The sequence below is a fragment of the Hyaena hyaena genome, unplaced genomic scaffold, assembly GCF_003009895.1.
Source record: "Hyaena hyaena isolate Hyena2069 unplaced genomic scaffold, ASM300989v1 scaffold_777, whole genome shotgun sequence".
In the NCBI taxonomy this organism is placed as follows: domain Eukaryota; kingdom Metazoa; phylum Chordata; class Mammalia; order Carnivora; family Hyaenidae; genus Hyaena; species Hyaena hyaena.
In genome coordinates this window covers 410,328-426,069 of record NW_024081407.1, presented here as the reverse complement: position 1 = coordinate 426,069, position 15,742 = coordinate 410,328, and the positions used below count along the sequence as shown (strand labels likewise).

The 15,742-nt window shown below is 39.9% G+C and overlaps 1 protein-coding gene across 3 annotated transcripts in view; it reads right to left on the bottom strand.

Moving 5' to 3' along the window:
* Positions 1-15,742, bottom strand: part of ARHGAP28 (Rho GTPase activating protein 28) — a 223,163-nt gene that overhangs the window by 176,511 nt on the left and 30,910 nt on the right. For 2 of the 3 annotated variants that reach the window (XM_039218725.1, XM_039218726.1), the window contains exon 1: positions 11,843-12,061. The exons of the other annotated variant lie outside the window; for it this stretch is intronic. In XM_039218725.1, the coding sequence (XP_039074656.1) occupies positions 11,843-12,018 (176 nt within the window). In that variant the 5' untranslated portion in view covers positions 12,019-12,061. Of the gene's footprint in view, positions 1-11,842; positions 12,062-15,742 lie in introns of those variants that run through there. 3 annotated transcript variants of the gene reach the window in all.

The window sequence follows — 15,742 nt, the reverse complement described above, 5'->3', positions numbered from 1 at the left end:
CAGAATGAATTCAGAGTCTGGCTCAACAAGTTGATTACTCCTATGAAGCTCTCAGCAAGACACTTTCCCACACTTGGCTTCCCTCTCGTGCCACAGAAATTGTTCCTTGCAGTCTTTACTCATGAGTCTTTCAGGATGCTTCATTCCTGTTTGTAACACCCTCTGAACTCTCTGGCTGGTTAAGAATAGTTAGAAGAGACTCCTAACAGCTGTTAGCAGAGAAGTCAGGGCCATGCTGCTTACATATAACTACAATGACTGTCGACCTGAGTTTATCAAAATGAATACCTTGTGAAATAAACATAAGTGCACGGAGCCAGAGGCCATTCTGACTCTGACCTCTCCAGATGACTCAAGGCTAGGCGACTTTGGGCCCTGAAATAATTTTCAAAATAGGAATCCTTGGAGAGCAATTTAAGTCAGCATTATCCATTGCTCCAAGATCACTGATGGATAAGAGCTATGCTCTCAGACTTGGGGAAGGCAAAGCATGGCTCAGAGGTCTGGACTGCCACAACCTCCCTTATCGTATCTAAATTTTTGAGCAAGATTTAGAACAAACTGATCCTCACAGAAGTACGGTCTAAAACCTGTATTGGTCTCTTGGTTGGCTTCAAACCACGGCAAGGCAAAAACCTGACTGAATACTGGGAGAGAAAATAGGAAAGACCCAATAATTCTCATGGAGTTTTGTTTCTCAACTTGCATTAAGATTTCTTATATTGTAGCCTTTTTCACGGAACTATAACAAAAAATCCTACAATTTATATGGAACCACCAAAGACCATGAATAGCCAAAACAATCTTGAGAAAGAAAAAACAAAACTGGGGGCATCACAATTCTGGACTTCAAGTTATTTTGCAAAGCTGCAGCCATCAGAACACTGTGGTGCTGGCACAAAAACACACACATAGATCAACAGAATAGGAAACACAGAAATAAAGCTACAATTATACGGCCAATTAGTCTTCAACAAAGCAGTAAAGAATATATAATGGGAAAAAGTATCTTTTTAAAAAAATTTTTTAATGTTTATTTTTGAGAGACAGAGAGAGAGAGAGAGAGATTGAGAGAGAGCGACTAAGCACAAGTGGTTGATGGGCAGAGAGAGGGAGACACAGAATCCGAAGCAGGCTCAAGGCTCTGAGCTGTCAGCACAGAGCCTGATGCAGGGCTCGAACTCACAAGTTGTGAGATCATGACCTGAGCCGAAGTTGGGTGCTTAACCAACTAAGCCACCCAGGCACCCCAAAGACACAACAAATGGTGTTGGGAAAACTGGTCCACTACATGCAAAAGAATGAAACTGGATCACTTTCTTAAACCATACACAAAAACAAACTCAAAATGGATTAAAGACCTAAATGTGAGGCAGGAAAGCATAAAATTCCTAGAAGAGAACACAGGCAGTAATTTCTCTGACATCAGCCCTAGCAACATTTTTCTAGATATGTCTCCTGAGGTAAGAAAAATGAAAGCAAAAATAAACTATCAGGACTACATCAAAATAAAAAGCTTCTGTAGAGCAAAGGAAAAATTCAATATAAGTAAAAGGCAATCTACTGAATAGGAGAAGATATTTGCAAATAATATATGAGATAAAGGGTTAGTATCCAAAACATATAAAGAACGGATACAACTCAATACCCAAAATACAAATAATCCAATTAAAAAATGGGCTGAAGGCATGAACAGACATTTTTCCAAAGAAGACATCCATATATCCAACAGACACATGAAAAGATGCTCAACATCATTTATCATCAGGGAAATACAAATCAAAACTACAGTGAGATATTATCTCACACCTGTCAGAATGGCTAAAGTAAAACATATAACAGGGACACCTGGTGGCTCAGTCAGTTGAGCATCTGACTTCGGCTCAGGTCATGATCTCACAGTTTGTGGGTTTGGGCCCAGCATCAGGCTTGCCACTGTCAATATGGAGCCTGCTTCAGATCTGTACCTCTCTCTCTCTCTGACCTTTTCCTTGCTCGCTCGCTCGCTCGCTCTCAAAAATAAGTATATCTTTATAAAAAGATATAACAAACAAGTGTTGGTAAAGATGTAGAGAAAAAGATGGGGCACCTGGGTGGCTCAGTCAGTTAAGCATCCAACTTCAGCTCAGGTCATGATCTCAGGGTAAGTGAGTTCAAGCACCACACTGGGCTCTGTGCTGACAACTCAGAGCCTGGAACCTGCTTCAGATTCTGTGTCTCCCTCTCTAACCCTCCCCTGCTCACACTCTGTCTTTCTCTTCCTCAAAACTAAATAAACATTAAAAAAAATTTTTTTTTTAAGATGTGGAGGAAAAGGAAGCCTCCTGCACTGTTGGTGGGAATGCAATGTGGTACAGCCACTGTGGAAACCAGTACAGAGGTTCCTCAAAATTTAAAAATACAACTACCCTAAATCTAGTAATCGTACAACTGGTATTTACCCAAAAAATACAAAAACACTGATTCGAAGGGACACAGGCACCCCTATGTTTACAGCAGCATTATTCACAATACCCAAATTATGGAAGCAGCCCAAGTGTCCATCAACAGATGAATGCATAAAGAAGATGTGGTGTGTATGTACGTATGTATGTATGTGTGTGTGTGTGTGTGCATGTGTGTACACAAATATATAATGGAATATTATTCAGCCATAAAAACAATGAAACCTTACCATTTGCAATGACATGTATGGAGCTAAAGAGTATAATACTAAGTGAAATAAGTCAGTCAGAGAAAGACAAATACCATATGATTTCACTCATATGTGAAATTTATGAAACTAAACAAACAAACAAGCAAAGGAAGGGGGTGGGAGGAATAATCCAAGAAACAGACTCAACTATTGAAAACTGATGGTTACCAGAGGGGAAGTGGGCAGGGGGATGGGTGATATAGGGGATGGGGATTAAGGAGGGCACTTTTTGTGATGAGCACAGGGTGCTGTATGGAAGTGATGAATCACTATATTGTACATGTGAAACTATCATAATACTGTATGTTAACTATGCTAAAATAAAAAAAAACTAATTAAAAAATAATTTATTGGAGCTCCCCTTGAAAGGAAGAGAAAGAAATAAAAAAGGAATTATGCTGAGTCAAATGGCAAGGAATGAAGTGAAAAAAATATTTTAACCACAGAAATCTATCTTAGTAGTTAAAGAAAGCAATTAATAAAACTAAAATGAAAAGTTCTAAGAGCTACTTACTAAGAACATCAACCTAAGGATTAAAGTATTAAAAACTGTCCTCCCCTACTTCTGCCCTCCCCCCCCCCAAAAAAAAAAACCACAGGAAGATTTTCTGTTACCAATTGCTTAGATCTCACTTTCTTGGTCAAACTAAATGACTTCTCCAGCACGTTTTGTCTACTTTAAAAAAACTATTACCTAAGACTGCATGACGGGCAAGAATACAGCTTTTAAATTAATGGAAAAAAATTCTAACATTGCTCTTGCTTCAAGTGATAACAAAATGTTTCAAACTATTTCTATCCCTTCATATTTAACCCACTGCATGCTTATTACATTAAAACAGAATTAAGATGATTGCAAAAGGAAGGACTAAATCAAAACCTAGTATTTGTAACACCTACTATGTGAAAATTGCTAGTTTGCTAAGGAGGACACAATAATAATACTGTCCCTGCTCTCAACTAACCTATGATCAAACTGAGACAGGAAAACACTAAATCCATACTATACTAAATTATGTTTCAAGATTTAAACAATAGGTTAAAAGCACCGGTTTTGGAAGGGCTGGGTGGGAGTCATTATCTCATTGTGTGACCTTGGGATACTTCTCTGTGCCTTACCTCCTTCCTAGTCCCAGGACTACTGTAAGGATTAAATAATATAGGTTAAGCTAAATAAGCTCTCAATAAAAATAGGCCTTAAAAAAAAAAAAAGAAATGACATCATAGGACACTACATGATTAACTGCCAAATGATCATTCTGTTATGACAGGTGAAAACTCTCTGGCTACCTACTGTTAAGGAAATTTGCTGGAAAGAAGTTTAGCCCATACTTCTCTGACTACATTTATCCTCTTTTGTTCGGCTCTTCATTTCCAGCTACTTATATATGGGTTTAGTTCCAACCACAGATGTGTCAACTTTCATTACTGTGTGAATTTTTAGATGTGGTAATGAGGGTAGGGAAGTGTCAAGGGAAGAGATCAAATGTCATATTATTAATTACAATGCCATTTTTGTACTTTCAACATTTTTTCTAAGCACCTGTCAGCTATCCCTACAGATCTGAAAATATAAAAACACTGATGGATCTTTGTATAAAGGCAAATGTGTTGGCCAGCATTTTCTAAATTGATTTTCATCAATGAATACTCAATAGGAAAGTTTAGAGGAATTCTTATCTCTATACATTACAGATGTACAAAAGTAAATTTTGTGGCCAACCACATTTAACATAGACGTAAAGACTTCTCTCTTATACATAAGATAATCAGCACCCCAACTAAGAATTACTAAAATAGTATAGATAAATCTCAAGTGTTTGACAATTTTAAAATTCTGCACACTACTCTGTCTTTAGCTTCCTGTCCTCTCCATTGTGTGCCTGTATGCAGTCATCATCTATCAATCTGAGGGATCACAAATGGAATGCAGAGGTTTAATTAGTTTTTAAGAGTAACATGAGACAAGGCAGCTGGTTCTCTGAGTGATACTTAGTATATGTTCTCCCACCCTTGGAATCACTGAGCACTTAATGCCTGTCAAAGGCATAGTTTTATCTGTAAGACTCATTTATTGAAGAGTAACATAACACATTTGATACTGAAAGAATGTGAACCCCAGATATTTAAGATGAATATGTAGTGAAACAATCTACTACTTTCTTTAGTTCCCATTTTAGAGAACTGGATGTGTTATTATTTTGTTCTGAAGTTCATCCCCTAGTAATCACAAAGAAATGGGCACATGAGATTCCATGGGTGAAGAATGACACATTATACAAAACTCACTAACTCCAGTAACCAGAACACAGCAAGAAACTGAAAGGAAAAAAGTAAACCAAGAAACACTCCAGAAACGGAAATAAATGCTATCAAAGTCTTGTGTTAGATAATACATTCTGGTCCTCTGAATAGCACTTTCTTTCCACAGTTCTTACAGCCCTGTTTTACTAAAGGAAAAGTAAATCATAAGGCATGTTAAAATAACAACATTAAAAAGAACAGAAGTGGGGCACCTGGGTGGCTCAGTCAGTTAAGTTTCTGACTTCAGTTCAGGTCTTGGTCTAGTGGTCTGTGAATTCGAGCCCCTGGTCGGGCTCTGTGCTGACAGCTTAGAGCCTGGAGCCTGCTTCAAATTCTGTATCTCCTTCTCTCTGTCCCTCCCCTGCTCACGCCTCTGTCTCTGTCTCTCTCAAAAAGTAAATAAACATTAAAAAAAAATTTTAATAAAAATAAATAAAAAATAAGTAAAAAGAAAACAAGTATGACTAAAGGGTTTCAAGGCTGCCTTGAGAAATAATGACAAAAAATAACATTTAAATTACAGAAGACATACAATAATACACCAATGTAGGCTATTTAGTATGAAGGCCACTAAACTTTCACATCCCAATAGGGTGCCTTGACTACCCAGACCACTGTAAATTATACTGTCTTAATGACAACAGTCATTCACTAAGAAAAGGTTCATTTCTGCCCTAGATGGGCGTATGCATGACCTACAGTTTCATTCAAAGAGGCTTACAACAAAATCTATCACTTAAATGGATGACCTTATTTCTGAAATTTTCTTCCGAGAAACACTTTATTCTCTTCCTCTGCTTTGCTCCATAACATTTATTTCTGGCTGGAACCGATGTTAACTAGAGACCACAGATTGAGAAAACAGAACAGAATTACATCAGAAATGAGATAGTTTGGTATAAGAGTGGAATGAGAAGAAATTTTGATTATATGTAAATTAAATGCTTACTTTAGTTACAATACATTTGCAAAGGTTCAAATATCATCTCAGGGACACTGGTAAAAGAAAAATGTTTTCCAATAGGTACTAAGTTCTAAAAAAAAACAGCCTCCATAATACTCTCCAGGCAAAGTGGGATTTGACAACTACCCTCTCTTAATTTAATTTAGTAGACTTCAGATTCGTTTTCCGACAATAATAAAATTTTGGTTCCAAAAAACCATGGAACTTTGAAAATTAGGGATTAGGTTTTATGAACTCAGACCAGATGATATGAAACCATTTTTTATATTTGGCTGATTTTTTTAAAGGAAAGGGAGATAAAACAATAAAATAAGAGAGAATAGTGAATATGGATTTCATAGTATATATAATACATCAATGTAGAAGAATTGAGAAAAAAATCAGTAGAGGTAAGTTTGAGAAGAAAACAGGAAATACTTCATAATCACAAAACATCTCCCCCAAGTTATTTATTAATTACGTAGAGGAAAATAGTAGTTCACCAGTAGAGAAACCCAGCACACACCATTTTAACCAGGTGATCAGGGCCAAACATCAACATCAGTGAGATAGATCGCCATCATGTCCCCTCCAAATATAGTGCACTTAAGAAAGGCCCAACTTCATTGTGGGAATTCTTACCCAAAATGTACAATTTCCATCTAATCATGAGAAGACATCACACCAATCCAAACTGAAGAACTTCCTACAAAGCCAGCAATCAGTACTCCAAAAGTGTCAAGGTCATAAAAGATAAAGACAGACAGTCACAGATTGGAGGTTTGGGAGGCAAAATGAAATTCAATGTAGGATCCCGAGTTCAATTCTACAACAGAAAAATTCTAATGTTAGCAGGAAAAGTGATGAAATCAAGATAAAGTCCATAGTCAACCATATGCACCCATGTTAATTTTTCACTTTTGATCATCAAACTAGGGTTATGCACAATGTTAACTAACATTAGCAGAAACTGAGTGAAGGTTACATGAAACACTCTGTACTACTTTGGCAAGTTTTCCAGAAGTCTATTCTATCAAAATAGAAAGTTAAGAAAAAGTTATCTTTATCCTCATGAATGTGATTCTACAATACCCTAGTTCCCTGAGTTTTTGTGGATACAGTAACGATTAATGATCAGGGAGAAATGAGCAGGTTAAAAATGGACACAGCAACTGGCCAAATGTTTAGCCAAGTGACAGGATCAAAGGAAATGTGCCAGATGTTTTCCACCAGCTCCACACATGGAGGCACCTACACTCAGCAGGGGCCCCACTGTAAAAAGAAACCAGAGACATCGACTCTAGTTTTAACCATAACATAAAAAATGAACCATAAATATCTTATCCTCTCATGAGAATCCTATTTCCAGGACTGTTTCTGAATCCTCTAGAAAAAGTATTCAAAAAAAGTTTCGGCCCCAGATTTTAGTGTACCTGTGTATATGTCCAGCTCACACAGACCTATGTAAGTACTTAATTGAACAAGAGTTTGCACCTTGAAATAAATGTTTTAATTAATTTCCATCCTACCAATAAACACAGTGCTAAGAGTTGCTAAATTTAGGGTTTTTTTCCACAAAGTACAATAGTTATTTTCTAATCATCATTAATTCCATTTTAATCAAATCATTCCTGTGACTATGCACAGTTATATTACAAAACTATATCCTCTTTATAAAAATTTTAACGTTGCTGTAGAATTAGAATTCCTAGGATAACCTTGGTTAGCTTCTTTATTTGTTTTTGAGGAAGAGCTGATTCTCTTCCTCTTCTATTTTTGTTCTCTCTCAGGAAGTTTATGGTATAACAAAATGAACATCAGAAATACTCATGGCCATTTTATACTATATACTCACCAAAAAATATTACATACATTTCCTATATATAACTTGGAAAACCTTTGAAAAACAATCTAGCCAGCTTTATCTTCAGCTACCTTTCATTCTGTAAGCGAAATCACTTTCTATGTATGTTAATATTTTCACTCTGGATTCTGAATAAGGGTCTACAAGCTCAATCTCTCTAAAAATCCCACAACTGTAATCATTTAACAAAACTAAGAATTTACAATCCTCCATTCTCTTTCTTCATTTACAAACAGAATGTAAAGATAGAATGTTTGTGAAATAAGGAATTACCTTCCCTCCTCACAACAAATAGTTAGTACTCGAGTCTTTTTCCTCTATGAATAAATTTTGGGAATTGGTACCAAGAATGTTTTACTCTCCTCTTTACATCAACAACAACTGTGATTAAAAGTGATAATGGTAGGGGTGCCTGGGTGGCTCTGTTAGGTTGAGCAAAGGACTCGTGATCTTGGTTCAGGCTGAGGTCATGATTTTGGGGTTCATGGAATCAAGCCCCAAGTTGGGCTCTACACTGACAGCACGGAGGCTGCCTGGGATTCTCTGTCTTCCTCTCTCTGCTCCTCCCCAACTTGTGCGCGCACGCGCGTGCTCTCTCTCAAAATACATAAACTTTATTTTTCTTATGAGACTTTTTTTTTTTAATGTTTATTTTTGAGAGAGAGCTCACACAGAGAGAGGGAGACAGAGCATCTGAAGTAGGCTCTGCTGACAGCAGAGAGCCTGACAAGGACTGGAACTCACAAACCGTGAGCTCATGACCTGAGCCAAAGTCAGATGCTTAACCAACTGAGCCATCCAGGTGCCCCAATAAATAAACAAACTTTAAAAGAAAAGTAGTAACAGTAATAACAATTAACAGGGGCGCCTGGGTGGCTCAGTCAATTAAGTGTCCAACTTTGGCTCAGGTCATGATCTTGCGGTTGTGGGTTTGAGCCCTGCATCGGGCTGTGTGCTGACAGCTAGCTCAGAGCCTAGAGCCTGTTTCAGATTCTGTGTCTCCCTCTCTCTCTGACCCTCCCCTGCTCGCGCTGTCTCTCTCTCTCTCAGAAACAAAATATTTAGAAAATTAATAATACAATTAACAATTAGTAGATGCTTCATTCGTATTGGAAACTATTCTAAGCAGCTGTAGCAAGATACCCAAGGCCACATGGTAATAAATGTCATAGATGATGCGTGGGGTCCAGGAGCCGAGGCCAAGTCTGAGTAACTGGCAAGTACATTTTCTTCTGGCTACTTATTTTTTAATAAACTAAAATGGGCAATCCTTACAGAGAGTGCAGTAGCCACCCGGCCCCCAGGCTGCAGAGTTCCAGGGGGAGGCAGTGCAGTAGCCTGCAGAGCTGGGGGTACCCGTCATGGAGCAACTATTACTCAGTTCCAGCCAGTGCTGGCACGTGGCATCAGAGCCCTGAGTCGCTAGATCCTCTATTTTTTTATTATTACTTTTAAGGAGAAGCTGACAATCCAGATTTACAGCTGAAGCCCCTTGATTTCAAAGTGTTGCCACCATTCCAATCTTTTTTTTTAATAAACCTACTGGTGTGAAAGATAAAGGGCCACATTCTCAAGGCAGGGACATTGTCTTATCCATTCTTGTGTTACAAAAGCATAAGGTGTGGCTGGCACACAGTAGGTGCAAACTGGCGGACTTCTGTTATTGAAAATCCTGCCATTTTATCTTGGCCATTTTATAATCTTGGTCAGAATTCATTAATTTATTAATGAATAAATAATACATCTTTGTGTATTAATGAATAAATCAACACATCTTTACTGAGCTACCACAATGCTCTAGGCACTTGGGCTACAGCAGTGCACAAAAGAGAATAATGAAGAGAGGAAGAGAGAGAGAGGCTGAGATTATATTTTAGTAGGGAAAAATAGGCCCTCCAAAATCAAAAGCACATAAAGTCAGATAGAGTGGAGGCTTGGAAAATGGGAAGATGGTTTGCTTTGAACTGAACCGTTGCTACTCGGAGCTCAGGAATGATGACACAATAGTCCATGCTTCCTAGTTTCATGCTGGTCACTCCTCCACAAATATGTTACACATATGTAAGCAATTTAAAGGAAAGCGGATTCTTGAAAGACAGAGTCCTTTCTTCGTAAGTGGAACAATATGATCTTGCTCCTTGGCTTGAAAGGAAGTATTGATCAGCAGTTAGCGAGTCAAAGGTTAATAACTCAGTCCTGATTATTTCTGTTATCAGACTCATGATTGATGGTGTCCTCTGGCTCCGTGTAAATACAGGAACTTCTTTTTGATTGTTGTCACTGGGAACCAAGGAATTAAGCTATTCTCTCGTGATTTAGTTGCAGGGGACAGGGTCAACTATCTCCTGCATCAGAGAGTGAGTGGTACAAAGGTTCCTATAGAGAGGGTGCACACGGTCACCAGAAATGAAAACGTGGAGCAACATAAACCTAGTGGGCAGCCACCACCACCGTATGACAAAACGCTAACCATGACACACAACTCTTTTGCTCTCCTGCATTATCATTCCACACGACCACATGCTGAGTTAATGGAACTTCTCCTCCAGTTAGCTTTGGAAACGGACGCAGTTTCGGAAGGCCCAAATGGCACAATCTGGCTATTGGTCCTAGACAGCTGCTGGCAGTTACAGACAGGGCGGCTACAGCAGGACCATCTAAAAATGCACAAATAAGGCCCTGCTTCTCATCACCTCACTTATATCTAGTGAGTTACTCATAATCTAAGTCAAGAGTCAAGGATAATGTTTAAGAAAAGAAAGCACCCTAAAGACAAATACAAGTTTGTATCTTCAAGTAGCCTTTAAAACACTGTGTTCCTAAAGCTGGAAGAAAAATGTTGCTTCCTTACTGTCTTGACATAAAAATAAGATTTCACTCAACCTGCTCTTTTTGGAAGAAACAATATTGTCTTTGTTAGTCAAGCCTAACATAGATCTCATGCCAATGTAGTTTGTTCTTCTCATGGTTACTAGCCAAAAGGATATTCCTTGAAATAAAATCACAATCTGCTGAAAGCCTCACAAATCAATTAGGAGACAGAAGTAATCATTATCACATAACTAATGAGAGAAGTATGAGAAAAAGTAAATGAAAATATACTTGATGCAAAAAAGCATGTCAACCCTCATACTTCCCGCTGGTAAAGAAAACCATTCATCAGTGAATCCATCGTAAATAATTAGCTACATTTAAACAAGCAAAACTTCCCCTAAATAGGAGTCGGATAGCAAACCATCTCACCTATTATTGTAACACTTTTGTCTGCCCAGGGAAATTTTCTAAGGGTCTAACATTTTTGTTCAGTTAATGGAAGTCACATTGGCCTTGATCTTGCATCAAACAGATGAACATTGATACAGAGTAATTTAACATAGATCCCTGCTTTATTAAATCGAAAATACACATAATGAGATAGTTATAGACTTCTACTGACCCAAAAGAAATAAATGATAATTGCATTTACAGCATTGGGTCAACATCAGCAATAATTAAATAATACCAATATTATTTATACACTTGAGCGGTTTTTAAAATCTAGAAATAAAACTGTCTTTAGAAGTCTCTCGGACTGACTTTTTAGACACTCTCTCCAGCTATGCTTTAGCTCAGGTGGCATGCAGTTACTAAAGAAACTCTCAACAGTATTCGAGGATTTAGGATAATGTATTCAAAAAATTTCCCTTTTCTGCTTGTGCCTCATTTCCAATGATTTTTTAAAAATAATCTCCAATATGTCAATGGATTCATTTGGCAGAAATGAGGCATACGCTTATTTATCAAGTTGTATCAAGAACACAGCTCAGCTGCTAACCTCGGCTAGCCAAGGATTTTAACCATTGTCGGCTGAGACTTCTTGCATTTCCCACTTGCAATCAAAGACAATACAAAGAACAGTAGGCTGACTCAACTAATCCACCAAAACTTGAAACAACAATGAGTGATGGTGCTCTTATGCCCTGGCAGAAAACACAGCCAGGAGGTGAAAGCCCCAAGCCCGGGAAACCTTCGCTCCATTCGGAGCAGCTTTGGGTACCTGCTGCTCGGGTGGCTGGCGGCGGCCCTGGGCGCACAGCGCGGCTCGGAGTTGGGCGGCTGAGAGCGAGCGTACGAGTGGTAGGCGGTCAACACCACGCCGCCCGAGTCCTCCACTTCCATCGTCAGCCGTGCATGTCCCCGCTCCGGCCCGAGAACAAAGGCGGGGACCAGCATGGACCAGCGCACCCGGCCCGGTCACCGGCGGGGTGGTGTGGCAGGTCCAGCTCCTAGGGGCCAGCTCCGGCAGCTGTCAGGGGCGCCCCGGGAAGCCGGCCCCGCCCGCAGGGCAGCCCTATTAGCGGGGACTTAAGACACGCCCACGAGCCCCGCTGGGGGTGGGGGTGGGGACGGGGAAAATGCTGGAGGCGGGGAGGGGTGATGGGGGGCGGGGGGGGGGAGGTTAGTGTCAGGGCTGGCGGTGGGTGGAATCCCTGTTTCTAGGAAACTGGAAACCCGCTGTGATCCTTCGGGGCTTGGGCTAGCTGCTCTAGCAGTTGTTCTTGCTTTGTTTCTTTTTCTTTTCCTTTTCTCATCGCTCCCCTCCCCACCCCCACCCCGAAAAGGGACGCTTATCCCTTCGCTAGGAACATTTCCTGCCTGGCAGCAAGAAGTGAGAGAGAGAAACCTTGCCTGGGGAGCCTGGGCTGAGAAGGGAGAGGGGCCAGGTCTACAACGTGTGGTCTCGGGAAGAGAGGAAGAAAATGTGACACTCTCTCATTTAAAGCATCCACATCAAAAATTGGAAGAACCGGATTACGTTGCCAAGTATTGGTCAAGTTACAATAAACTTGATTTCCTTTTGGGCAGGTAACTCCCTCTTACAGCAAGCAGAAAACCTCCCTGGCTCACCCTCACTCAATGCCACTGCAACCAGACTCCACCTCAGCCCACACCCCTTCCCGCCTCCCAATCCCGATTAAATTAAGATACTGCTTTCAGCTTGTCTGAAAATCAGACTTGACTCTCTGGGCTGAAGACGGGGTTTTTCCAGAGGTCTTTATTTAGGAAGAAAGGTATGGCAGGGAAGCAGGGAAAAAGAGATCAGAACCGATTCTGTTATTTTACCTATATAGACTAACAGCACAAAGGGGAAGACAACATGCTTTTTAACAATTTAAAAAGGGAGCCAGAAATATGCTGGAGGCCCACAATGACTCCTTTTTTCACACCCTGACAGGGTGTTTTACCTGTCGTCTCTCACACTCCTCTGGGAGCTAGATGAAGGGAAGTTAGTTTACCCCTTACTGAGGGTGACCTGAGTCTAGATGACTAACATCTCAGAATGTTTCTGCATCTGGAAAATGAGGAAAACAGTATTCTCTTCCCGGGGTTAAAAGCACCACATACATAGTAGGTTCTCAAGACAGGCTGGTTTTCTCTGCCGCTTCCTTCACATTATCAAGAAGAGAGACGTTTATTTTCACTGCACTTTGGAAGGTTGGGAAAGCAAAAAACAAAAACAAACAAAAAACCCCAAAAAACTCCAAAATGCTTCTTAGAAAATATGTTGTTGATTAAAATGGTAGGATGACTAAAATACCGTTTATGTGTTGGATCCTGTTCCTTAGCTCTCTAAACAGTTCTATGGGGTGGATAGTAGTATTATCCCAATTTTATCAATCAACATTTATCAAACAAAAGTGTATGCAAAAGGTACATACAAAGAATGCTTCATTCTTCAAAAATTTCAGATACAAAGACGTATCTGTTTGCCTACCAAATTCGATACCAAATGCATCAAAACTAAGACTTTCTTAAAATGTAAAACAAATTCATCATGTAATTATTGATACATATCTACAACGCTTCAACTAAAACTTTGGAACCAGATACGTGTCAGAATTTATAAATATGTTTTCTTTTCAAAAGGTAATTTGATACAGGTACCATTTAGTATAGTTTGGGACAGCACTCTTTATTCAAACTTTATTCAAACTATAAAAGCCTCACATTTATTCAGATCAGGTTTGTCACCAAGTAAGTTTTGGCACTAAACTTTTTAAAAACATGTGATTTTTAAAGCTTTTTGCATTTTGGAATTACCATAAGGAATTACAGTAGTGGAACTTTTTCTGGACATGGAATTTTTCTGCTTGGCATTTTTTCCCCCGAACTGTAGATTCGGAATTTTAAATACTTGTAGGGCATCTCCTCGTGAATATTTTGGCCACAGCTATCTCAAGATGTCCAAAAGTACAGTGGTACCCCCTCATGCCAGCTGCCGTAGCCCTGCCCTCTCTCTCATGCATTCACATTTATTTTTTAATTTTTTTAAATGTTTATTTATTTTTGAGAAAGAGAGACAGAGTATGAGTGGGCGAGGGGCAGAGACAGAGGAAGACACAGAACCCAAAGCAGGCTGGCTCCAGGCTCTGAGCTGTCAGCACAGAGCATGATGAGAGGCTCGGGCTCAAGAACCTAGAAATCATGACCTGAGCCCAAGTAGGATGCTTAACCAACTGAGCCTCCCAGGCACCCCTATTTTATTTTTAAAGTTTATTTACTTATTTTGAGAGAGACAGAGACAGCATGAATCGGGAAAGGGCTGAGAGAGGGAAAGAGAATCCCAAGCAGGCTCCATGCTGCCAGCACAGAGCCCGATAGAGGGGGTCTGCATGAAACCGGGAGGTCATGATCAGAGCTAAAACCAAGAGTCTGACACTTAACTGACTGAGCCCCCCCAACCCAGGCACCCCCGCATTCACATTTTGGACACCCGGAGTCACTAGGACTTCTCCCTCCAATCTCTTACATCACATCTGTCATTTCTTTCTCAAAATATCTGCCAACAGGGGCACCTGGGTGGCTCAGTTGGTTAAGCGTCTGACTTCGGCTCAGGTCATGATCTCATGGTTCATGGGTTCAAGCCCCACGCTGGGCTCTGTGCTGGCAGCTAGGAGCCTAGAACCTGTTTCAGATTCTGTGTCTCCTTCTCTCTCTCTCTCTGCCTCTCCCCTGCTCACGCTCTGTCTCTGTCTCAAAAATAAATAAACTAAAAAAATAGAAATATAGTATCTGCCAACAATTCCTTTTATTCCCGATGCTGTGGTTTTGTTCTTATATCACCATCTCTTGCCTAGGTCACGGCCATCTTTCTTCGACATAGATTACTTTCAACCACTTTCCTCTAAAACCCTCCTCCTCTTCAAAGTGCTGGTAGAATGACTCTCCTAAAACACAGTTCCTTCCCTCCTCAAAAGCCCTCAGTTGTAACTCACTTGCTACAAAATAAAGTCCAAACTCTTTTAAATAGGTGCTCCTTAATCTACTTTGATCACCTATTACTTTTTTACTCCTAAGACCCTGTGGCCCACTCAAACCAGCCTGTCCTGCCCTCTTAATCTTTGCCTTTGCTCTTACCTGTCATTTTCCTATCTAGAAATCCTTGAAAACCCTCTACCCACTGCCATGAAGCATTCTCACGTGTTCCTAATTCAAAGTCATCCCTCTTGCTTCTGTTATAAGAACAATCTCACTCTGCCACGTAGTTAGAACACAGTAAGCCAAAACTGGGCCCATGGCACAAGGAGCTACTAGATCATAGTGGGTTTTTCCACTGAGCCTACATATGGTCAAGAAAGCCCTCTCGAAACAGAGCCTCCAACAGCAAGGCAGCTTTGAGATGAAATTATTTGCTAACCTAGGATTGCATTATTATTTGCCAACAAATCAGTGTCCTTTACTAAATTGCAAGGTACTAGAATGGCTAGTGTTATATTTTTGTCTTTGTACTCCAGAGCCCATAGATTTTTAGAGTAGGCAATCAACAAAGAATGTCTGTAAAATAAACAAACATATGAATCAATAAATGAAGGAGCTAGCACTCTCTAGTGCAGTACTTCTGATCTTTCACGGTAGCCAAGGAATCAGTCTAAATGATTTGTAAGTCTGTACAGCA